Source organism: Tauraco erythrolophus, chromosome 3 (assembly GCF_009769465.1).
Source record: "Tauraco erythrolophus isolate bTauEry1 chromosome 3, bTauEry1.pri, whole genome shotgun sequence".
In the NCBI taxonomy this organism is placed as follows: Eukaryota; Metazoa; Chordata; class Aves; order Musophagiformes; family Musophagidae; genus Tauraco; species Tauraco erythrolophus.
The window spans coordinates 82157181-82183345 of record NC_141467.1 but is presented as its reverse complement, the minus strand read 5'-3'; the positions used below and the strand labels follow the sequence as shown (position 1 = coordinate 82183345).

The 26165-nt window shown below is 45.5% G+C and overlaps 1 protein-coding gene across 1 annotated transcript; it reads left to right on the top strand.

Annotated features, from left to right (window-relative positions):
* The first annotated feature begins 7737 nt into the window (after window positions 1-7737).
* Window positions 7738-15200, top strand: NCALD (neurocalcin delta). Its single transcript, XM_009992548.2, has 3 exons — window positions 7738-8115; window positions 14690-14795; window positions 15103-15200. Exons 1-3 carry the CDS (start codon window positions 7738-7740, stop codon window positions 15198-15200), a joined length of 582 nt encoding a protein of 193 aa, XP_009990850.1.
* The last annotated feature ends 10965 nt before the right edge of the window (window positions 15201-26165 follow it).

Sequence of the window (26165 nt, the reverse complement as noted above, 5' to 3'; positions counted from 1 at the left end):
ACTCTGTAGTATATGTTTCAGGCCTTGGGTAGTTGTTACACTTCTCTGAAAAGCTGTTCACTGCTGTTCCTTGTGAATATTCATAAGAGAGTGTCAGATCTTTTAAATGAATCTTGCTCACGAATTTTATCAATTTTTTTGCTGTTTTCCAATATAAGCAGATAAATTGAGGATGGCAAGGCTCAGAATTTTGCTCTGCATATATTTACTTTTTTGCTAAGTCCCCCTGTGATTTTTAATAAGTTTGGTTTTCTTTCAAAAATATGTTCCAAGATGTTTTTAAAAAAATTAAACAAAAGCCTTTCTTGGCAAGCATTGCCACACCAGTTACTCAAATGAACGTGTGAAAACAAACTAGAAATGGCCAGAAGGAAACAAAGTGGCTGCTTCCAAGAATCTGCAGGGTAGTTTTCTGTAGAACCAAGAAGAAAAATCTCCTGATCTGGTAATGCTTGTGCTTCATGGTAAGAGGCTAAGACCTGAGAAGTTATTCGTCCCAGCGCTGCTGCTCTGACAAAAGGCACTATGTCCCACCAGTGGGATCCTGCACTAGCACTGAAATTTTCCACTGGAAGATGGAGAACAGAGCTGGAGGTGGCTCTGAGGGTGTGAACGTCAGAAGGGCAACACGAGAGCAGTGCAAAAGAAGAGCACTCTGCCCAACGTGCTCATTGGGGGCTCAGTGAACAATTACAGAGTTTCCCGGTGCTGAGGCACGGCAACGATCACTGAAGACACACATGTTCCTGCCTTGCTCATCTGAGTCCCACTGGAGAGCTACGAGATGACAAACAGTGTGTTGCCCACATTTTCTGTTGGGTTGACACTCATGTTTAGGCCACGGCAACGTTGGTGTTCCAGCCACAGGGAAACGGTATACACATATGGGAAGAAAATGTGTCATTTGAGATAGCTGCTGCATTGAACCATTTCATTACATGGCTGGAACAGCAGTTAGCGGTATTACAGCCTGAAGGAATAACTGACCTTATGAAGGAAACTTGGCTTTTATACCAGAAAGTGTTCACCAATGCCTTGACTTTTGTAAATCATAGAATCATAGAATGGTTTGGGTTGGAAAGGACCTCAAAGATCATCTAGTTCCAACCCCCCTGCCATGGGCCGGGAAACCCTCCACTACACCAGGTTGCCCAAAGCCTCATCCAACCTGGCCTTGAACACTTCCAGGGATGGGGTGTCTACAACATCTCTGGGCAACCTGTTCTAGTACCTCACCACCCTCAGAGTGAAAAATTTCTTCCTTATATCCAATCTAAATCTGCCCTCTTTCAGTTTAAATCCATTGCCCCTTGTCCTATCACTACACACCCTTGTAAAAAGTCCCTCTTCAGCTTTCCTGTAGGCCCCCTTTAAGTACTGGAAGGCTGCTATAAGATCACCCCAGAGCCTTCTCTTCTCCAGGCTGAACAGCCCTAGCTCTCTCAGCCTGTCTTCATAGGAAGGGTGCTCCAGCCCTCGGATCATCTTCGTGGCCCTCCTCTGGACTCGCTCCAGCAGCTCCATGTCCTTCTTGTGTTGAGGACTCCAGAGCTGAACACAGTATTCCAGGTGGGGTCTCACAAGAGCAGAGTAGAGGGGCGGAATGACCTCCCTCGACCTGCTGGCCACGCTTCTTTGGATGCAGCCCAGGATACGGTTGGCTTTCTGGGCTGCCAGTGCACATTGCCAGCTCGTGTTGAGCTTCTCATCCACCAGCACTCCCGAGTCCTTTTTGTCAGGGCTGCTCTTAATCCATTCTCCGCCCAGCCTGTACTTGTGCATGGGATTGCCCCAACCCATGTGCAGGACCTTGCACTTGGCCTTGTTGAACTTCATGAGTTTCTCACAGGCCCATCTCTCCAGCCTGTCAAGGTCCCTCTGGATGGCATCCCTCCCTCCAGCGTGTCCACAACACCACACAGTTTGGTGTCATCTGCAAACTTGCTGAGGGTGCACTCAATCCCACTGTCCAAGTCACCAACAAAGATGTTAATGCACATATCTTCTCCCATTCTGCAAGGGCATGGACAAGGAGGAACCAGAGATGCATCTGGAAATGTGTGTACATTGGATCACAAATTACAGCAGAATTTGCAGGGACTGTCACATGCTATAATTGGTAAACTGCCTTTTGGTATCTGAAGCTTTACCAAGCAACGACAGCAGCTGGCAGAGAAGGAAAAGAGTAGCTCTTATTGTGAAGTGTGTTGAGAATAGGGCACAATTTTAGCCTGGAAGCCCTGGGAGCACATCCCCAGCCAAGTCCCATGCTCTCAGATGCACTGTGGTCTCCCCCTGACATTCCCCGTTTATCACAGGGTAAGGAGATGCTGTGCTGCAAGGGTTGGTCAACCAGAGGATTGGTCAACCAGAACAGAGCAGCACCCCTTCTTTGAGCTTGTGACAGAGCAGAGTTGTACAGTGACAGGCAGAAATGTAACTGGAAGGAGCAGCAGAAAGTGATGGCAGAGAATTCAGCTTGCGGAAGCCCGATGCAGTGTACCATGGAGGCTGGTACGCAGCGACAGTTGATGACTACTGGTGGGTAGGACATGAAAGAAGGTGAGATCCCTGCCACATCCAGATGTGTCGGCAGCTTGAGAGATAGATGGTGCGTATGAGTCAACTTGTCACATGTCCAGGTTTTTGTGATGATCAACAGTCGCTCTGGAGGAAAAACAACAGCGGTGATGGGGAGCGGAGAACCGCAGGAGCTGCAGAAAGCACTCGTACAGCAGACAAGCCGTTAGGCATTGCCACAGGGGACTGACTCATCTCGGAGCACTACTTCCTCACCACTGTCAGGTAGCAGGGCTGGTTCAGAATCGAACCAGAATTGTTCAGAATTGTTGTCCCTTTGGCTCATTGCAGTGGTGGTCAGGAACTTCTTCAGCTGCTTGGCAGAGATTGAAATCCCATGATTGCTATTGTCAGGGGAATTCTCAAATGATGTGTTAGAAATGTTAAAGGCAGCGTTGTCCCTGCAAGCGGGTTATTTCTTGGAAACAGGTCAGACCATGTGTGTAAGAAACCAACAACAGTTTCTGAAGAAAAGCAATAATGAGGTGGTGCAGCCCTGTTTTCTGTATTACAGAGCTGTATTACTAGTCTAGTGAACTGATACTGGTATATCTGTCATCCAACTGTCTCTCAGCTGTGCTTAAGAAGTGTCCTGCTCACATTAGTGGTGTGTTACCAAAATTTTCACCATCCGTGTCCCAGAATAACCCCTGTGTGCATCTTATGGCTTTAGGACTGTATAAACCGGCTGTGTAAAAAGCTTCCTGCGTTGTCCGGTGTTATGTCTCTTCCACTGAAAGATTGTTCCCTAAAGCTCAGGTTTTGTTATCTAGTGCTTTCTAATTTTAACTTGTGGAATAGCACTGAATTCACAAAACAACACTTTCATTGCTTCTTTCTGAAAAGTTTTCTGCCTTCCTTTTACACAGGTGGTCTCTGTAGCCAAGCCTATGGTGTGATTTGTCTTGCTATCCCCACTGGAAATATATCAGGCAGGATTTGCCTTCAAACTGATTCATTGCACTTTTCAGATGCTTTGTATGCTCTTAGCTACAAAGTACCCAGTATTCTAAATTCTCCATTTTCAGAGCAACACTTCCCCCTGGACAAGTGCCTGTTTCTCATTTTACTTTTTTCTCAGCAGTGGCCTTTCCTCCAGGTTTAAGCCTAAATCTTAAAAATTAGGATGTCTTACTGTCTTTATATGATGGTTGTAAAGTTTGAAGAACAGGAGCATTGTTAGAAATGTGTTGCTAGCACTTGCTTATTATAGCAAACCAACAGCAGAAAAAATATGAATTGATTTCTTTTAAGGAAGTGCGTTTAGATGATGGCATTGCATTCACGCGGTAATGGGTTAGCTGCGTGCTCCTGGCTGCTGCATCTTCCCATCTCCTATGAGGCTGTTGCTGAAGCAGGCAGCATGTTTGCCTTGCCCTGAGGTTTCAGACCAAGGGAACAACTGGATGTGAGCAGCAGGAGACTGCTGACAGGAGACACGTGATAGAGTAAGTGTTCATTGCCTTCTGTCCAGGCAGTTGTCCCTGTTTTCCCCATTGCAGGGAAAGTCAGTAGGTGTGGTGTCAGTCGCTACTTCATTAATTTCTCTTAGATGCTGAATTATCACAGTCTGTTGTCTGCCAAACAGCTCTGTCTTCAGTCTAGTCTTCTAAACTCCACACCTAGATCTGATCAGAGCAAGCTCTAACCATTTATCTTATGGAGCAGCGTCTATGACATTTCCTACAATAACCGGTGAACAGAGATTCTTTTCATAGCAACCACACAGCAGTGATGCTTTCCTTTCTGATCTTCTGTAGTTGTTGCCTGAAATGGTATCAACCCTTCAAGCCAAAAACACACCGCATTCTTTTATCAAACAATATTGCCTTCAGAATGAAGACCTTAATATTTTTGTATGTCATCATGTTGTCCCATTTAGGAAGTCATTCTTATTGTATCTGATACCATTGTATCAGAACAAGAAATCGTAGAAATGCAGTTAAACATAATCATTAAACACTTAATTCGTCTTTGTTTTCTATACCTACAACATCCTTTTCTCAGTATTGTCAATATTTTACTTTGCCATTGTGATTGCCGTTCACTATTTACTTGCTGTATTTTTAACATGTAATAATTTATTAGAAATTGGAAAGATCTACGGAGGTGATCAAGTGTAAAAAAATGCCTAAAATCAGATCCAATTTTATTTAATTCTGTACATTTATTGCTGTCATTGTTAGCTGCTGTTCTCTGAGCTCACCGTACTCTGCCCGTACCCTAATCTATCCTGAAGAAGCAGGCAGCAGTGAATGAAGTAATTATAAGGATCTTCAAGTGTCTTCAAGGATTTTCTGTACTTGGACTGGAAAAGCATTTTAATCTGTTGTTGATAGAATGGGCACAATAAATCCCGTTATGACAGTTCCTAGAACACCACCTTTTAATAAGGAACAATCTGGAGGGCAAAGAACATGATACAAATTCATCACAAGTGGACTCAGAAGTAATCCTACTGGTTTTGACTGCGTTGCCTGGCATCACAGCGGCTGTGAGTTACAACCCCTTACGGCAAGTCACTTACGGTTAGCTCTGCCTCTGTGCCTGGAGAACACAGGTTTTTCTGATGCTTCACTCCTACCAATGCATGCAGTGCGTTCTGCTATTCTGTATTTTTTATTATTCCGTAAATATAGGTTGCACCTGCAGCCATGTACAGCTATAAAGGCAACATTTTTTGGACTGAAACACATTCTTATCGGCTACCTCTTGAAGGCCTCTGCCTGCGTGTTACCTCGCTATTTTATTTTTCAAAAGCCTCTGGACTGCAAGTGTGCAAGTCGAGTTTTGCGTTTTCAAATGTTTGAGATATTAAAAAGCAGCAAGGGATTATGTCGCTAATGCCAGCTCACTCCTACCGCAGCTGGCTTGCGCATTAGTCAGAGATCTTCCTTTTCTCCTCTAATGGCCTGAAAATCGTGCAGCCCCTGGGGCTGCGGGACAGCTGCCAGCCGCGGGTGTAGGTAACTGCTACCTACTCTGGGGATTTTACTGGTTTGTTTTTTCATTAAACTGGTGCCGCTCTAAACTAAGTCTGGCCACTTCACTTGTCCGGTTGCTTTTCCGTCCTGCTGACAGGCCCTGCTCGTGTTGTTTTGCCTGACATAAACCCGTCTGGCTGCCCTAATGTAATCCGTTCACTCAGCTAATTCCCAGGTTGTTTACGATGGACCCCATCCAACACCCGCTGAAGGCAGCGCAACCTTCAGCTGCCTCGGCAGCTGTTGGACTCGGTCTATAAAACAAGGACTTTTTTGCTATTTTCAGAGGATTAAGAGCTTGGATGACTTAAAAACTGTACAGTATGTTTTGATTAGGAGGAAAGGCAATAGAAAAAATTACCTTTGAGGTGGCATCTTCCACTTTCCAAGTGTTTTGGAGACACTTTGGAAGAAAAGATGTCATTTGGATCAAGGTAGTCATCCAGGCCCCTGACATGGTCAGGAGATGGAGAGGCTCCCATTGGACAGGACTCCTCACCCCTTTCAGCCTCCTCTCTGTGAACAAGGGAGCCTATTCTCCATCAACTGCGTAGGCAATGAGTTTAGAGTGGACATGTAGCTACCAAACAGCCATTCCTGGATCCCGTGGAGACACAGACAGATCTAGGATGGATCCTTCCATTTTACTCTTGAGAAATAAAGCTTTTTGGTCATTCTGGCGCAACAACACAGGATAATAAAGAGTCAGTCGTCTAGCTGCCTCGGAGAGTTCAATTTTTTCTTGGGTAGAAGGAGAACTTCTCGCCACAGGAAAGAATAAGTATCAACCAAGGGGAGCCTCAGCTTCTTCCCAGTGCCAAATAGACAGTAGATTAGCTTCAAATGGCAGTACATTTATCACTAGCTGCTTCTGACATTTAATGGTACTGTGGGAAAAAAAAAAAAAGCGTTACCTTGATCTAAAAAGACATTTTATTGAATGTCTATTAGTAAGTCCAGACATTTCATAATGTTCATAAATCCATCTTTGTGGCCCAGAGACTCCGTTCTTACACAATATGGAAGTCTTGTATAAATTATTTGCAATTCTACCTAAGTTATCCATACATCGTATTTTAATTGTGACTGTCATTCACATGACAAATTCTCAAGCGGGTTTCTTTCGATAGAGAATAGCTTCCCACAATTCAGATGTAATGCTAAGCTTCCAGTAAAACTAACGATGTTGCCTTTTGGAGTCAACACACTTAGGCTCCAAAACTTAAAACCAAAAAGGCATCATTTGTTAGTAAATCTGCTGTACAATGTGATAAGTAGCAACTTGCCTTATATAAAATATAATTAAGATAATTTAATGGAAGTTATATCAAATAATATTACTTAATGGTTAATTTAAGGGAAATTTCTAGTTTTGATGTTTGAGTGTGCTTTTTTTCTCCTTTTTTTTTAAAGGTTTTTTTCAACAAGCTGTGACCACCCAGATTGCTAGTACTTAGTAATAGCTCTGCAAGGAGAATTTAAAAGCGTAGTTATAGTTTGAGGCAGAGGAATCCACCATCCAATCTTTTCAGATTTTATCTCCATTTTGAACGAAATGGAAATTGTTCCTTGCCAAACAAGAGAAGCAAATTCTAGGTTGCTCTGTTTGATTCTGATTGTAAAGATACATCTAGAAGTACTTTGGAGCTCCTGGTTTCAGTGCACACTGCAGATGCGCCTTGATCCCATTTTGGAGCAAGACCAAGTGAAAACAGCCTTTTGTAGTAACCTGGTTTCCACCAGAGGTACAAAAAATCTATCTGTCTCATTCAGGTAAGGTCCCTGGGACAGTTGGGTGATGAGAATGGAGGGCATGCTGCAGCACACAGCTACTGGTCACCTACACCTTGCAACAGCCATTGCTTACATTGTGATTTCAAAGGCAAAGTAGGATGACAAGAAATGCAATGTACTTACAGTCCTCCGAACTGTGAAAAGACAATGCAGTCAACATGTAGATTAGGCTTGTTAATTTTTTCAGAGTATGCTTGTGTTAGTGGACACTGCCTGAAGTTTCAATTGATTTCCAGGAGTGAAATATCTTCAGAAAACTCAGAATCTAGCACACTGCTCTTCTACAGCCTCCAAGCTAATAGTTATTCATAATTAATAATCAATAATAATAATTCATATGTGTTTGTTTTTCCTCTGCAGGTAATATTTTGACACCAATATGGGAAAGCAAAACAGCAAACTACGCCCTGAAGTCATGCAAGATTTGCTAGAAAGTACAGACTTTACAGAGCATGAGATCCAGGAGTGGTACAAAGGCTTCTTGAGAGACTGTCCAAGTGGACATTTATCTATGGAGGAGTTTAAAAAAATATACGGGAACTTTTTCCCTTATGGGGACGCTTCTAAGTTTGCGGAACATGTATTCCGCACTTTTGATGCCAATGGAGACGGAACAATAGATTTCAGAGAATTCATCATAGCCTTGAGTGTAACGTCACGAGGCAAACTGGAGCAAAAGCTGAAGTGGGCATTCAGCATGTATGACCTCGATGGGAACGGCTACATCAGTAAGTCAGAGATGCTGGAAATCGTGCAGGTACGTGCTGCTCACAACCACCCCTTGGCCTCCCTCCTTCCAAGCAAATTATGAAGCAATGTTGCAATGAGACATTGAATTAAATACTCTGGCAGTGTTGGGGGGTTTATGTTCTTGGTTCTCTGTATAACTGCTTGAATATAAAATGTTATTTCGTTTGGCAAAGATCGTGTCACAACTCAAACTACAGCATTTGATATCCATTGCAAGTTTTTCCTGAGCAACATGCTGCGTGGGAAGTTCTCCTTTGAGAAAGCGAGGTCTGCATACTTAGTGTCACACTAGCTGTCTTCATATTAACTTGCCAGTGTAGATAAACCTTATCTGGGTAGATGACGATTCCGTACACAGCTTCTTTGGATGCGTTTTCTTGTGGCATTAGTAGGATTCCCACCTCACTTTGGCGTCCTCTAACATGTTTTTACCCTTGAGGCACATCACTCTGCTGAGAGCTTTAAAACACTTTTTATATGGCAGTGTATTTACACAGCTTGAATCTGTATAATGCAGCACTGTTCAAAAAAAGGCCTGTTATCAAGATCTTTCCTTTCCCTGGAAATTTTGAAGTGCTAACTATATATTGTATTATTCAGGCTTATATCTGTGCTGGAAATCAAGGGAAAGGAATGCATGCAAATTACAGGCTATGGTGGCAGCCTGCATGTACAGGGCCAGCCTAATCCGTGGTGCCCTTATCTTTCTAGCAGGGATCTTCTCATATCCTCTGACCAGCAGCTAACACCAGCACTGGCACTGCTTCAGCAAGACCAGAGACTAAGCTCAGCTGCAAACATAGGGTTGTCGTGTCGCCTTCCACTTATTCTGGTTTATCTTCCTGCGTTTGAGCTAGTTAAAGAGCAGGACTGCATTCAGACATGGAGACCTCCCTGTCTCTGTGCCATGACAAACTCCATGGAATATTTGCATTAGAAGATACTCTCTTCCTTACAAATCTTCCTCTCCCCCCAGGCAGGGCAAACAGGCTGTCAATTATTGTTTTTCTAGCTGTATTTCTGCTCATGAGAAAACAGAGAGGATCCCAGAAGAACTAACAAAATAAAACAAAACAAACACGAGGAGCCAAACCCGAGCAAGCCCCTGCTCCTCAGGAGGAGGAGGAGGAGGAGATGCCCCTGGGACCGCAGGAGCCCTTGCTGCTGCCGAATAGCCTGGGAAGGTCTTGATGCTGAACGGTGACACGAAGCCCCCAGACCAGAAAGTTTACAAACAGGGAGAACAAGGTCACAAATGCGTTCATGTAAAATTTAACGAGAACACGGGTGGCTGGACTCTCTGTAGCAAGCCAAGCGAGGACCAGTAAAACTGGGAGCTTTTTCCTGTTACCCCAGATCTACTTACCAGCATGTTTAAAGGAGGAAATGCTCTGCCTCCTCTTCATAGTCGCGTTGGTATCAAATTGTAGCATTGTCTTTTACAACTGCAACGCCACCATCGAATGAAGCTGCAGCTTAAGGATTAGCACATGGCAACATTTTGTCAATTTGTATATTCAATGCAGAGCAGCAATTTGATTGCGTGCAGCCCTCGGCTTGGCACTGCTGCCCTCCCAAATGCACTTCTTGGGAGGTTTGGCTCTCTCCTCCTTTCAGATTGCACCTGAAACTCAACTGAGTGATGCTTTCTCTCATTTACTCTCACCTCACATTTTGAGGGACCACACAAAAAGCAATGATAGAAGTAAACAGCTAATAAGCCTGAGCAACAGTCATTTCTGTATTATGGGCTATCAGCAGTTTTCCAATCAGGAAAGTTGCCCTTTCTGTGACGGAGCTTCCCATCAGGCAATGCACTTGTCGATCTCACCCTGTTCTCTTTTTCCAGATTTTTAGGATCACAGTGATCTCCCTGTGTTGCCCTGGTCACCCGTTGCATCTCCTGGTGGGGCAGGATTTGTTGCGTAGTCTTTGGAAGCATGTTCAGTTGATATGTGAAAGTGAAGTAGATGAGCACATTTTCTTGTTTTATTGAGAGGTTCCTTTGATGTAGAGTGATTAGACTTCTAAAAAAGACCAGCTATCACTTTCATTTACAAAAGATTATTATTTTTTAATATGAAAAGACAAGATTCTGTTTAAAACGCCTTCCTGGGGGCCCTCAGCCATCACAGTCTTTCTGATAGTGAAAAACAGAACTCTGTCTATCTCTGATATATGTCTCAGAGGGACCTATTACAAGTCCCTTATCTAGCATACGTTTGCATATTGATATAGCAGGATTTATTATGTTTTCATCAAGATTTTTGCATGAGACAATACATCAAAATGAACGCTAAAAGCAACACCATCAACCTAAAAGTTTCACAGAAAAATACTGCCGCTGTTACGGCCGGATTACTGTATCTTAAATACCATAGGGGCAGGGCGTGCTTTTCTTCTTTCTCAGTCTGCTTTTCTTTGCGCTTTGGAAGTCCTCTCTCTGTATCGATTTTCACTGTTACGCTGACGGTTACTTGCGTTTCCTTTCTCGTGCTCTGGCCCAAGGCGACAGCGCTGCAGGCCACACAGGCTTTGCACTCTTGCTCAGCATTGCAAGAAGGTGCTTGTGGTAACAGTGGCAGCAGCAGCAGCACTGGATCAGTAGAGCTGCTGCTTAAGATGGCTCGTGTCCCACAGGAGCACAAGTAACCAGCCAGCTGCCGAGGGGATGAGCCTGAATGGTCCACAACCAGCTTTGTGAAGCCGTGTGTTTTCTCTGCAAAGCAACAGGCTGGAGGGCAAAGCACTCACATTCCTCTAAGCTCTGCTGGTCACGGGCTCACCATGCCTGGCCATGGACTTCCCCTGGACAAATCTCCAAAACTCTGCCTGGAGGCACATGTCAGCCATCCACATGGAGCTGTCTGCACAGTTTGGAGGATCACATAACCTGAAGGACTTTAGTGGCGGGTTGACGATTGCAGAGCCTAATGAATGAAGGTCCACAAGATAATTTTTTGCATACCAGGCTTAGCACATCTGCAGAGTACTGGGGGAAGATGCTTCACAGCCTGCCCTCTCGACAGACCTGGCCACAGATCCTCACAGATGCTCCTGCTCTAGAAATGTTTTTCATGTCTCCCATATGTTTACCTATAATCTAAATAGCCCAGCCCGCTCAAAAATAGCTGCAAACCAGCTGGAAGATTTGAGTTTGTTCCCCTTGCTGAAATGGGACATATTTGGTGAGAGTCTCTTAAAATAAGAGCTCAAATAAGAGATGGAAACCTTGTCCTAAGGGTACATTTTTTCACCATTTGAGAATATTGAGCTGAGAGACGAGAGTAACACTTTCAGTTTAATACAAACAAAGCACACACGTCTCACTTGCTGGGCTAGCTTATTTGTAAGCCAGGAAGAAACAGAAGCTGATACGGGAAGGAGCAGAAGCTGATACAGCTCAGTACAGACAGTGTCAAACATCTCCATGAGATTGAGAGGAAAGCGATTTTTTTCAGGCCGATTATTCACTTCATGAGACTTTTAGCTGTCAAAATTTGTTTCAACAGAGAGTAAAAAGGATTGACTGAAAATTCATGCTGTCATTGCTGCCATCACCGTAAGGAGCTCTTTGATGCTTTGCCAAGTACGGCAGGAAAGTGCAGCCCCCACCAAGGTCTATGGCCTGAGTGCAGCAGCAGCAGCCAGCAACTGGGAGCAAAACCACTGCGCTAAGGGGCGAGATTTGCCCTAGATCACCCACTGCCGCTCATCCACATGCAAGTGGAAAATCAAAGGGGAGAGCTGAGCAGGGAACCAGCCTGTTAGATGAAGCTGGAGTCTGTGCTTGCTCCAGTGATGCACGCAGAGCTCCGGAGGCACAATTTCTTGGTGGCATTCAGGGGTGCCAGGGAGCTGTAAGGAGCCCTCCTGGCAGAATTCCTCCTGCCAAGGCTACTCTGGCTCAGGTGGCTGCTGATAGAAAATCCCCTTCAAACCTCCTCCTGCTGGGTGCCACCCATGGCTTTTGGCCCAAGTGCTGCAAGGCCAAGGAGTCATCCTTGACGTGCCCCTGCAGCCTTTCAGTCCCAGGTTACAGCCCAGGGTTAGTGCAGCCCAGCTCCACGAAATCATCGCATGAAGCCAGCTTCCTTTGAAAGCTCCCTCTTTCAAACATGCAATAAAGAGCTCTGTGTAGCTGCGCTGAATTAATGTGGGGCAAGTCTCAAGATTCTTAATCAACTTTAGCTGGCTTTTACTTTGGGAAAACTTCCCCCTCAACTTCTGAGTAAGGACGTAAGAATTTGTCCAGAGTAACCATTTTCAGCATGAAAAGAACGCTTACTATGCTATTCCCATCTGGCTTTCCTAGAATATCTCATCTGTTATTCCCTTCACATGCCTCTGTGAAAAGGACCCTGTAGGATGAAGTCATCTTGAAGTGCTTTTTTTTTTTTGTCCTAAAAATCTGCATATTCTTACTATGGGTACTTTGATCCGAGTAAACACGCCTGCACTCCTGGTCCAGGGCATTGCTCCCACACTTTCAATACGAATTCTCTGCTTTGCCGTCCTCTCACCCAGAGTGAGAGAATGACCTCTCCACCTCTCTTCCTACCCCAGACAAAAGCCAGACAGCTTAAGATGCTTAAACATTGGCAGATTTATACGCCTGATCTCTGCTCTGACCCCTGCAAGTCTTGCATGCTGATGAGGATGAGGAAGGTGTAAATTCTTGCTGTCCACTCTCTCCTTTTTGTTCTTCCCCTGTTCCCTCCTCCCCGCTCCCTCGTCCCTACATTCATGTGCTTGCATGTTCATCCCTTCTTCTGTTCTACTGGTTCTCAGGTGATCACGGTTGCGTGGACAGCATCCCTGCCTGTACTGAGGCTCTGCTCAATACTCTTAGGAGCTCTTGGGCATTCCTGCAGTGCAAATCATGAAGACAATGATGACGATTGAAAGGGTGCCCACCAATTTTCCATTCAGCCAGCAGCTGTTCAGGCTGAAATGTTCTCCTCTCTTACTCTACTCTGGTCCACAGCCAGCACTACTGACTTAGCAGAGGGCAGAGCAGGAAATCCACGACTACGGTGTTGGTGACATAACTGAGGGAGCAGATGTTTGACTGCGCACAGAATAAGCGATGGATAATTAATTAAACAGACAAATGCCTTTCTCAGATGTAACTCTTTAAGCTATTTAAAGTCCAGGAGATGTGAAAGGTGAGCCGCCGACAGAGGAGAAGTCAGCAAGACATTTGAGGAAGCGGGTGCTCCCTAGTCTGAGCATGAAATGTCTCTGCTGCTTAGAGGCATCCTCCAGCTGGTGAATCTGTGCTGTCACGTCCCTTGGGTACTCTAGGTCAGATGATGGAGCGTGCTAGGCAGAGTGCCTCCATGAATGGAAAAAGGGGAGAGGGGAGGTCCCATGAGCAATCTTGGGCTTGTGCCAAGGACCTCCCCTCCCAGATCAGGAGGAAGTGAAGAACACATAACTATAATCATGTCTGCATCAAGTTATCAACTGACCTCTGTGGACACCATAGTGAGGGGGAAACAAGAATATGAATCTATGGAAGAATGTGGTCCACATCTACAGTCCAGAGCTGGAGGGTGAAGTGACTGCCCAGGGCAGTGCCCATCAGCCTGCAACCAACAAGCTGCAACGGGAGGCAGAAGGAGCTGGTCAGACCAGGCCAATGCTACCTTGGGCTGGGATGTGCCACCTTTCCAAATGTCTGGGACAGTCCCCTGAGGCCACCACCCTGCAGCCTGGCTGTTTGCCCAGCTGTGCAGCTCCATAAATATATCTAACACAAAAAACACTTGTTTACTGGTACTACATGCTCTCGTTTGCAGACAACGTTTGGATAGCCAGTTCAGAGACAGCTACTCATCCTTGTTTTAAAATTATCTCTCTTTTAGGGGTGGCCAGTACCATACGTGACTAATGGATTTATCTGTGCAGAGAATAGCTATGGGTGGCACCAGTGCCGTGTGGGTCCAGAACAGCTGCCCTCTGTGGAACAAATTGTGAATGGGGTTTTTTGCTGTGTAGGCATGCCAACCCCCAAGGAAAAGGTCACCTCCTTGCTGGTCAAGTCTTCATTATCTGTGAGACACAGCAAAGGAGTGAGTCACTGCCCTCCCTGAGGGCAGGATGCTGACAGAGGAGGCAGAAAAAGGAGATGGGGGGAAGTAAATGCAGGGTGAAAGGACAGGAGTGGTGAGGACGGTGCCTGGGTGGCCTAAGCACGGAGACACACAGCATGGGACAAGACTTTGATGGTCTTCCCGTTCCCTCAGGCTGGGAGCTTCCAGTGCCTAATGTGCTGTGCAAGTGATAAGTCCATTCAAATACTGTTTTAATACGGAAAAATGTAACCTCGGTCCAAACTCAGATTGTGTTTGACCATGGCTAAATAAGGAAACATGGTATTTCATAAACAAGTGTCCTACTGAAGAGGGCAGCTGCATGTACTGGTGCCACCCGACTCCCTTCAGCATCCAGAGAGCAGGTCCCAGCTGATGTTCTTGGGATATTTTCTGCCCATTTCTGTCACCAGGAGATAATCGTAACCCTGCATTAAGATAATGTGTTTCTTACCAGATCTTTGCCCCTGTCATATCACATAGGCAATCTATAAGATGGTTTCTTCTGTAATGAAGATGCCAGAAGATGAGTCAACACCAGAGAAGAGGACAGAGAAGATCTTCCGCCAGATGGACACCAACCGTGACGGTAGGCACCCTCCAGACTCCAGGGTGGCCGCCTCTGCCCCGTGCTGGGTGGCTGGGATATCCTGCCCACACGGGGTGACCCCTCAAACCCACCACTTCTCCTTCACCTACCCAGGCAAAGCCACCACCATCCACAGCCAGCAGGGTGCAAGCAAGGAAGGGCTTTGCCTTGCAGGGTTGCTTTCCCAGGGATTGTCCTGGGACATCCTTCCTTCCGCTATGTCCTTCCTTCCGCTATGCTTGTCCAGAGACTTGGCAGGTGTGCTGCCACTCACCACATGCACTAAGCAAACATGTCTCTTTTCTAGGAAAGCTCTCTCTGGAAGAGTTCATCCGAGGCGCCAAGAGCGATCCATCCATAGTCCGTCTCCTGCAGTGTGATCCCAGCAGCGCCGGGCAGTTCTGAACCCGTTCTTTGGATGAATTATGTATCTGCTTTTTTTTTTTCCTTGCCAAACAACATTCATGGTAGTGTTGCCTCTGTATGGCCAATTTTGCCTTCATTTGTGGCATCTTATAGCTTCTTTTGTTGTGGATTAATTATAAGAATGCTGAATTGCTCTTAACAATTTGTCCAGAGCACGGGCAGTACTGTTTTAAACAGATATTGTGGTGTTATCATTGTTTTAAAGATTTCATTTTGGGTTTTTTTTGTTGTTGTTGTTGTTTTAACATGTCTGTTTTGGAAAGCACGTGTTGAGAAGGAGTAAACCAACAACAAAACCCTTGGCAGCAAGACACGCTGACAGGGTTTAGATTGCTGCTTTAGTAGCTGAGTATTCACCCACAGAACCTGAAAGTGTAGTAGAGGTTGAACCAAAGGGGTTGCGATGGGAGGGGTAGGATTCACCTGGAACCTCCTCTCCTGTCCAGGAGGCACCAGTTGAGGTCAAAGACAGGATCGGGAAGAAGTACGAAAGTCCAAAACATGTGCGGGGTGTATCATACGCACCCCTGCTCCTACGCCTCCTAGTTTCAATGCTGTGAACATTTTCCAGGTTGTGAAGGAGAAGGGAAAAAACAAAGGTCAACGTTTCTTACTAGGTTTACAGTGGTTGATATCACATGGCTTTATCTGAAAATTCAGCAATTTGCAATCCTGATCCCCAAATCCACAACTGATGATACCTCTTGCCGTCTGGGATCAGCAAAGGCAGATACAGATACGGAAAACTGGGTCTTGACAATGAATTTAAGGGAAATACATGTTGAATGTGAAATTTTCAGGTTAGTAATAAAGCAGTTGCTACTAAGGAGAGTGGGCATTCATGTGAGGAACTCACGGACACCTGCAAGCAGCTCCAGCTGAGGCACGTCTGCTGTTTGGAATGCTCTTGCATAGTATGAAGTTTTGGAGGTGTTTTTGTCTCTCTCCACATGGCTTACGGAGTTTCTGGGCCTGCTCTTAGGGGAAGGCTGTCATCAAAACTTGTTTTAAACATAAAATTGTAGCATTTATATTTCATTTATTTTAGTAAAGTTCAAAAAATCTGTACTGAAACGAGAAAATGGTACGCTTTATGGTATATTTATATATATAAAAATTAAAACAAAAAAAAGATCAGCTCTTGAGAGAAATGTTGAATGTTTATGTTTTCGCCTAGATGCAGGAGTTCTGAAATTTGCTGCTGCAAAACTTTATCCTTTGGTCAAAGTTGCCGTATGCAAAGCTAGTACACGTACGTGGGATGTCTTAGGGACTTTACAAGCGCTGCAGCAACGGAAAAGCTTTAGTGACAGGAGGCATTATGCTGACTAAATTGGCATTAATCTGTCATTAGCTAAAGTCTGCTCTGTGATCCTGTTGGAGAGGTACCATGTAGGCAGCGCACAGCGTCGGGAATTCGTGAGCTCGTTAGAGTAACCTTTGTCTGACAGGCAAGGTTGGCATTTTGTCAAGTGACCTTGTAGATGCTAATCCCCAGCAGCCTTAATTTAAAATAAGTTAAGTAAAATAAGTCTACTTTGGAGATGATGATTAGCTAAGTACTAATTAGAAGTAATGAAAAAGTAGCTGAGTAAGAATAATTTTTTGTTGAGCACTAGCTAGCATGTACAATAACAGAGAGAAAAAATCTTAGACTTAATTTCCATACCATTTGTTTTGCCAGATGTGAAGTGCAGAACATATTAAAATAAAAAAAAATAAAAATTAAAATTAAAACTAAAAATTAAAAAAAACCCATTGCTAATCAGTCATACTAAAATTATTATGAGTGGCTAATTACACTCAATAAATCTCTTCAGGCACACGCCTGTCTCTCAAATGATCACAGAAATCCAGTTGATGATATATTCCCGTTATATTAATGAAAATACCGAGCAGAGGTGTGGGGAGAAAGTGAGAAAGTGAAAGAGGTCCAACCACAGACACAAACAGATCTGAATACCTAGCACATGGAAATGTTCTGTATTTATTTCTCCTTCATCTTCATTAGACATCCTGTGCACAAATCTAACCTTTCAAAGGAGAACCTACCTTCTTCAGGATAATTTTCTACTTTACCTGAAGAGGTTCTGGCCCTCTCCTGTATCCATCACCTCATGTGTTCTGAAAGCCACATTCCCTCTTCAGTGCTTTGAGGGTTCTTTTTCAGCAGGACAAGCCTGGCCAGGCTGCTGGGGCTTGCTGCAGGGAGGTCAGCGGACATGTACTAGTCAACACCTGCTCTGTCAGACAGCAGCGACTGGTCTCACTGCGTCAGTCACTCCCGGGGTGCTCCGTCACCTCCGCTATGTGGGCAGGACCAGGCAATGCTGGAGGAACCTCAGTGCAGGCACCTCCACCCAAAGCTGCCCAGATCTACAGAAGCTGGCACTAGCTGAAGGTGAACTTGGATACCTTCTATCGTTCCATCTTCTTAATGTTGTGAAAGCAGTTGCATGTAACTGAAATTTTAAAACATTGCCTTTTATTTAAGCAACTGCGTTCCATTCCTTTTTAGTTCTATAAGATATTCCTGGCCCAGAACCTAATCTCTCTGGTTTTGCTCAGCAGTTTTGGGGCTTTGGGGCCAGGCTTGTTTCATGTGTTGATAATGTACAACACGTGTTTGAAAACACAACCTTCGATATGACCCCAGGCCAGCAGAGATGTAATTCTTCCCACAGTTCACAAAATCTAGAAGAATAAGGATTAGCCCACAGCTGCAGAGGATGTAGCTGGAGATAAGACTATTGTATAAACATTTACAGAGTGAACTAAGGTTACTCTCTTACCCAACTACCACTGATGATTGGTATTGTTTTAAATTATTAACTATCCCTTTGTTTCTCTGCCTCTGCATGTCCTTTAAAAGCGACTCATAGCTGGAGTTGCAATAGGAGCATCGGCAGGCCTCAGCTCGGCAGGACAGCAGTGGTGTGCTGCGCCTCGCGTTGGAATTTTCTGCTTTGCTGGCATTCGCACCGGCAATCATAACTGCCTTCATAAACCTTTTGAAGACAAAATGACTGTATGAAAGAGCCCAGCAAGTGAGACACCTTCAAGTGATCAATTAGCTGTGTTTCCACCCAAGAAGGATGGCAGGCAGCACATACTATCTCACGTCACCTCTTAATTTTGTAGATGCGTTCTGCAGTATCAGCTGCTTGTGAAAGAGGTGACCTTCACTCACGCGTTGTCCCGGTGAATGAGTGAGCACACCTCGCGTATAGACTGAATCCATGGAAAATGACAGTCCCATTTATCCGGCATTCCCAGTCAGCTTGCCAAACTCTGGGCCAGAAGATGTGAAGTGAGAACAGTGGCTTGTGTGATCTGCAGCAGCCTGTCTCTGGTTTAGGGTGCTTTGGGAAGGGAAAGGGGAACACAGCCCTCATGAAACCAGCATGCATGTGCTTCTGTGAACACTTCTGGTTCAAGGGAGACTGAAGAAAGATGTATGTTTCAACTTTGTTTGAAGCCCTGTGAGTTCACAGCAGTGGATGTTCCTGAGGTACACGGAGCTGTGCCGTTCCTCTTGCTGTTCCTAGGAGCTGTAGGATTTTATCTCATTGTTGAGGCACTTTGTCCTTTGTTGTTCTCTGTTATAAAGCATGACCTCCACATTTTCTAGACACTGCTGCTTAAACCAGCGAGTCAGCAGTGTGTAACTTCTGTAGCTGGACGAGGTCTATGTGCAGAAGTATCGCACACCAGCACAAAAAGCGGTCACACATGACCGAGTCCCCATGGTTTAATAACTGCCCCTGGGGTTTGAGCCCCAGGACTCTCAGCATGTGCTCTCTTCACTGATGGCAAACGTGCAATAATGCGGCTTAGCTTAATTTTCTTTCACTGCAGACCAGACTAAGTCGCATTACCTTGTGTTGGCGGTGGGCTGGAAGCACACGCATGGGCAGAACCTCAACTCAGCTGACTCATGGAAACTTGGTGAACTCTGGTAACTTGATGTTGAGCCCTAATCCACAGACTAAGCTGAGATGAGAACGTGGCCGTGGCCATACATGTGAACCTGGGAACACGGTGGCAACTGGCAGGTCCCTGGGGACACGTGGTGGGGGGGAGGGAATCTCCTTCCTCAGAACGAACACACTGAGCTCAGCTGTCTCCCTTCTTTTAAAAGCCTCTCTTGTATTTTTTTAGCAACACTGGTGAAGATGAAACATGATAGCAATGCAGCATGGTCAGGATAAAGGAGGCATCCTGCAAGAGAGTTTCCTTTTGAAGCCTAGCGAACAAGCGCCAAGTGAAACAAGTGGTGGGGAGGACCGGACGAGGCCTCCTGGACACCCCATTACACCAGCACCCCCTTTTGTCTTTCTCACGGTGCTCCTTCTTTTTCCTGGCAAGGCGGTCCTTGGCACAGGAGTGCAGTGGCAGGTAACTAGTGCAAGACCACTAGAGAGGAGTATTTCACTCACCCTTTGCCCAAGTGTTTGGATGCGTTCTCTGCTCTGTATCTTACTGAGTGGGATCTCACGTAGGAGAGTCTTAAAGTGGGGGAAGTCGGTTTCCTTGGTGCCGTGGGCAGAACTTCTGCTTAGAAACGTGGAGAAACTCTGCAAGCGTCAGACAGCCGAGCCACGCTCGGAGCTGCGCGCGGAGTTTTCCACTGACTGTGCAGCAGGCAGATAAGATACAAAACAGATATGTCAGGCTCGTGGTGCAATGTGCTCCGAGATAGAGCTTAGTCCAGCAATGGCACCTTCCAGCTAAGCAGATCTGTCTGCCGCGTGCTCAGTCAGAGGCACTGACAAAATACACTTTTAAATACCTTCAGCATGAACATGCAGCTGCAGGAGTAGAATAACTCTTCTCTTTCTTAAGCAACAGAGCTCTCTGCCATGCCCCATGTAGAAGATGAACAAACCACTCCCAGGAGGACCATGAGGCATTTCCTAAGTGTAACTGAGGGCAAAACATTGCCTGCAGCAGCTTTCTTCACAGTGGTGGTAGACAAGAAGGGAGAGCTCCATTTGAGTCTCAAAGCCCCAGTGCCATTTTGCAGGCTGGGGAAGGTGAGAAGAACAGCTGCATTTTAAGCGCACAGAGAGAAAGAGTAGCAGGGTTTGTAAACTGGCATGGAAAGCAGTGACACTAGATATCGTGAGCATTGTTGAGGAGTTGCAGAAGCTGTTAGGCGTCTCTGTCGTTCAGAGCACTAGAACTAACAATCAGTCGGATGCAAAGTCAATCTCCTTGTCCCTTGCAGAAACTGTCCCTCCCTATCATGGGTGTCTCAGTTAGCAGCACTCCTTATTCCAGCCTAGCTTTTGCTGCTGTTCCTTCCAGATCATCATACTGAGAAGTTGTTTCAGGGATAAGTTGTTTACAGGATAAGGTAGAAACCTTTTCAGATATACTCTCCATATCCTAACAAGTCTGGAAAGGCCAAATGTGAGGGGCTTCTTGCAAGGCACACATTTGATTTCCTCATTGCTCCCACAGGTCATAAGTGTTATTTTAATATGTATAGTTGGGATTACGCTGTCGTGTAAAATGTTGACTAATGCACAATAAACAAGGCAAAAAAGAGCTCGGGTTGTAGTGAACCACGTGAAAAGACCGGAAAAATGAAAAACTGTAAGAGATATCACTGCCTTTAGATCAGGATCTGAATTCGCAAGGTGAAACTCTCTCAGCAATAGTCAACACAGAATAGCTCCTCTGTGCCAGCCCAGCCCGTGGGACCTCCTGGGCTCCTTCATGCCCACATCACCATGTGCTGAGGCTGGGGACTCTGGGTCTCACCATAGAGATGGTCATCTGAGCTTCTTCAGCCTGCTGAGTGCTTCCGAGATCTCAATGCACACGATAGCCACCCTCTCTGTAGTGTTCACTTACCGTGCAGCTGAGATGTGTCTTAGATCTTCCCCTCTTGCCCTGACCTTACACCAAAGATGTTCTCACCTTCCCAGGGCAGGTGCTCAGGGTGTGCGGCTCTCCAAGGCTTTGCATCCACCTCCCAGTTGCCACCCCTACCCTCTGTGTGAATGAACAACAAACACCAGCCCTTGACATCTGGAGAAGCCAGGCTTGATGTGCTTAGATGGAACAGCATCTGACTCGGTTCCCAGCCTTTGGCCCTCCCAAGCATACCTTGCCAACCACACTATTTATTTCCTATTAATAGGTAATGGCAGTATTAAACATTTCAAGAACACACTGAACCTCTGGAACAACGTGGTTTTTGTTATAGGGTATGTGTTTGTCGATGCACTGCAGACTGAACCTGACCAGTGCTCACTCCTCACTCCCAGGGTTTCTTCCTCAGAGAGCTGATTTCTTCCAGGCAGGAGCAGTATCTTCCCATGCATCACCATCCAGCGTGCGGTGCCCCGGTGCTGCCTGGAGCGCTCAGATGCTGTGGACCAAGAGATAATTTTGGCGCAGTAATGTCAGGCAGAAACTCTTCCTGCCATCTGTCAAAAACACGTGTCGGGGGCGTGACCTCTGGTTTTCTCCTCCCCGGGGACAGGGGTTTCAGCCATATTCAGGGTTGGCCTCACATCTCCCCACCGAACAGGATGATGGTGATTAGTAAACGCACCTGAGAAAATCCTCTTACATCCTAAGCTTCGTTTGTGCTGTTAATTGGCTGCTCTCAGAGGGAAGATTAATGGGTCCTGTGCGGTTGTTTGGGGGATGACTGGCAGTCCTTGCCGCCACCACTTTTTAATTTCCTGTCATTAGCATATTCCCATTTCCAGGGCAACCAAATAGTTTTTATTAGTATCTGGGAGAAAAATAAAAAACTTGAAAAAGAAAAGAAAAAAATTGAAACCCAGAGTTTCAATCTGATAAGGATCTAAGGAAGCTTACTAAAGACATTGTGCTCCATGTTAGTCATCTGAATGCTCTACAAGATCATGTTTCTTTGGTGTTTTGTGTTTAAATTTCCTTATTCATGTTCTAGTTGTGTTGGCGGTTTATTTATTTATTTTGGATCCTCTGCGATTCAGCCCTGCCGGTCATTCAGCTCTTATGCCAGCAAAAGTCCCAACAACCCCCAGAGCAGAGCTGCCTGAGCAGCTACCAGTGAGGTGGTCTTGCTGTGCCTAGTGAAAACGAGTGTTTAATTACAGTAAGGATTAATTTTGTCTGCACATCTGCTGCAAGGAGACAGATTGAACCGCATTGCAATACCACTTATCTCTTCTGCTTGCTCACTTCAATTCCGTCCGAGCAGTCTTGTAGTTAATATTTGTATGTTCAGTTCTATTCCACTCTTGAACCCGAGGTGACCAATATTGACCTCTTCTGACAGACGTACTTGATACCTTTTGATTTTTAAATACTGCCACATGAATGACATGATAGATGCAAAAGTAAATAGTTTTACATTTGTCTGTGTAAATTTGGGCAGATATTTTTGATGCTGTAGAGACTAGTAAATTAAGACAAATCATGGCCAAAAGCTGAATGGATCCAAGTGTCCAGTTCCCATTTAAGCCCGTAACCATCTCACAGGGAGAACTTTCTCGTCTCTGTTCCCTCAGGCTGTTTCTACGTCGCAGCGTAGAGTAGAGATACCAAATCTAACTTTAAATAACCTACCACAGGCAGACTAACTGCAGCAGCATGGAATTCAGCATATCCTGTGTCTTGGCAAAATTAGATACCTCTCTAGATGAATGCTTTGTAAGCAAACCTACGTATGCTAAGGAAGACTTTTACAACTCGGAAAGGAGAGGGACGAATATGAATTAAACAAATTCGATCCGCATCTTTTTCTTATGGCTGTCTAGAATTGCTAGTGTCCTGCGTGTAGTTGCCTATAGCTATCGTGATGTGTTAATTTCCCGCCCCCCCCAATTCTGTTGTAAGTTCATCTGGTGATATTCTGAGTCTCCGGCCAGTTCTCAGCCAGACGAAGCCCACAGAAAGGACATGGAGAGGTGAGATGCCTTCAGGGGGACTTGGGGCAGCTCTCAGGAGTTGGCCCTGTGCTGTTGCATGCTTTGGGAGCGCGTACCTGCAGAGCAACCTGTTAAAACCTACCCATTAACATGGAAGCAGATGATCAGGCAATTGGAGGAGACAGAATTAGGCGGAGGGTTGTGTATGTGTTTTGTGCCCCCCAGCACGCGCACTGTTCCCCCTGCTATTAACTTCCGGTTAGGACCTTTCTTGAACTCTTAGTGTCAGAGTAAAGTTTTCCTATGCTGATAATGTATTTGTATTATGCAATGTACTCAGAAAAAACCAGAAGATTATCTCTCTATGACTGTCCTCTCCTCTCGAGAAGCTGTTCTCTTCTGTACATATGATATGCAGAATGTATGGGAGTCTTACCAGCGTTGGTTTGCGTTTTTAAGACTGTACTAATGAATATGTGATACTATTGTGTTTTCGTAGTGGCATCTTTGACGTAAGATGTAAAAACTATTTAAAATTATTTTTTCTTTTGCTATTGTTCAGCTTTTAGAGATAGCACCAAGGACTGCATGTTCACTAGAATCAGCCTTTTTCAAGGGCTGTCATAGCTGCACACAGGCACCGACCGGTGTTTCACCCGGAGCATAGTACCTGCATTCTAGTTTTAATAGGGGTCAGTTCTGAGCAGAAACTAATTCTTCCTGCAAAGTCTAGTTTTCTGTCTTTCTCTCAGGCTCAAGCTTCCCCTTCCCATGCTGTGTGCCGGTCCCGGCCCCAGAAGGAGACCTGGGAGGAGGGTCCCCTAACCCAGGGCACTGCGCTGGACCCAGCATGAGGCTTCCCTATCCCTTCACTCACCCGCGAGCATGCTCGATTTTCCTTGGGACTGCTGGCTATACCAGGACAAAACCGATGGGTTCACATTTTAAGACCATCTGTGCAAGTGGCTTCTTTAAAATAGTTAACTAAAATTTTGAGGAATTAAGCAACTAAGGAAAAGAAGAGCCTGAGCAGCAAGTTTAGGGTCAGAATGTATTGATATAGCAAGAAGTTAGGGCCAGTCCCTGAAAGACAGGACGATTTTGGGGGCTTAAGTCTCATTTCTTGTCAGGTTTGGAGACAGAAGACAGGGAAGAGAGGCCGGATCCAGCCTTTCGGGCAGGGCTGGCTTACTCAACAGATTGAGTCTGAGAGAGATGCTTCTCCAGATCATGTCCTGGGCCAAAGACAAGACATGCTGCAGCTTAGGAGATGTTTTTTCTTTTAGTTTTTTTTTTCTTTTTAATTGAGAAAGCAGTTCAAACTGCACCTGACAAAATGACTGACTTCAAAAGCATGTTTTTCCTTGTTATATAGACACTCACAAAACAGCATTGTGTGGTTAAAAGGCGCACTTGTGATAGTTTCTTTTTCAGTGCCAAAATATATAAGCAGTATTGTTTGAAGGGAAATAAGAATTTTTTTACTGTATTGTTATTACTGTTGAACAAATATTGTTTTTAAATGTTAGATTTTGAAGACTTTTGTATTGTAAACTGTTTTGTGACATGGTGCTTTTTCATACTGGAATTACTGATTGCACCTAAATATGAATTATTTTGTTTTCTTATATAATATGTAACCTTGAATGATCCTGATGAAAACCAATGTATGGTGGATACCAACGGTTCAGACAATTCTCCTACTGAAATCCCCTAAATGTTCTTTCCCTACTAATAAATATTCTGCTGCAGCTACCTACGACGTGCCACGCGCCATTACTCCCTTCACACCAGAGCCATAAAGCTTCATGTAGCCCCATGGTCTGGGAGCTTGAAGAAGCCTTTGCCTGCTGTCCTCACAGCCCCTGGCAGGCTCACCGCTGCGGGCAAAGGGACAACAGCCAGGCAAGTCCATCTGAGGGGGCTTAACGAGGGCTTAAGCCATGCATGGGCACTGCGCCGGCACGTTGCCGCTGGCTGGGCTCTCTGCTGCTCACTGTTTTTTCCTCCAGAGGCTAAAACCAGCAGCCAGGTGCAGAGCGAGATAAAGCAGGGTGGTTATAAAAGCAAAGGGAGGATTTTATAAGGAAGCACAAGGCTTTTAAAGGAAGCATAAGGCTGAGAGCCCTGGTGCTGGAAAGGCCAACTCAGCTGGGTGATGGAAGCTTTCCCTGCCATAGATAAATCCCTCTCTGGGTTTAGAGTTTTTTATCCCCAAAAGACCAGCACACACCATCGGGGGGGCAGGATGTGGGGAGGGACCAGGGGTTGGTAAGGTGGTAGCTGTGAATAGTGGCTCTGAGACGTGGCTGGTGGGGCAAGCAGCAGAGCCCATGACAGCAGGGGCTCCTGACAGCTCAGCTGGGCTTTGGAGGGGGCTGGCTCCCACCCCGCTGCATGCTCCTGAAGCTCCTCATGCTTTTACCTAGGTTAAATTTGGAGCTGGGATTAGCACCGGACTGCTAAAAGTAGCTTAAATTCCACTGGAAGACAACTAAAACTTGTGCCTATTTCCTTTAGACATTAAAAAAAAAAATACCTAGCCGATTTGTGGAGAGCTGCACAATAATACGGGCTTGAAATAAGCTGGAGCCCGGATGGAGCATCGGTTACATCACCCAGGTACCTGCGTGCTCAGAGCACCTTCAGATCAGCTTTATGATATAAACTTTCAGCGTGCCAGAGTCCCCATCACATACATTCTCCTCGCCCTCCCATTAGGGCCATAATATGATTTTGCATGAAGGCATAAAAAGGCAGAGGTGTGAGGAGGGGTTAATTTCCATCAGGATGCTAAAATGCTCCACTGACCGCCTGTGCTGGCCTGTGTACCTCGCTGCACAAAGCCCCGGGCTGCTGTCCTGGGACAGGGATGTGGACAGGCTCCCAGCACAGAGCCTCTGAGCACTCTGCAGGAGCCACAGCTCCCGGCCGCCGGCCCGTTCCTTCTTGCTCCTCTGCAGCCCGCGGACGGACCATCCAGACACTCAGTCCGGAAAGTGTCCATATTTTAACAACCACCCAGTAAAATGACTGCCTGTAAAACACAATCAAACGTCTCTGCCCA

Excerpts from the sequence above, each read along its gene's own strand:
- NCALD (XM_009992548.2), top strand. The coding sequence starts at position 7,738 with ATGGGAAAGCAAAACAGCAAACTACGCCCTGAAGTCATGCAAGATTTG. Across the intron at positions 8,116-14,689 it reads AGATGCTGGAAATCGTGCAG|GCAATCTATAAGATGGTTTC; the intron begins GTACGTGCTGCT and ends CATATCACATAG. Across the intron at positions 14,796-15,102 it reads GATGGACACCAACCGTGACG|GAAAGCTCTCTCTGGAAGAG; the intron begins GTAGGCACCCTC and ends TCTCTTTTCTAG.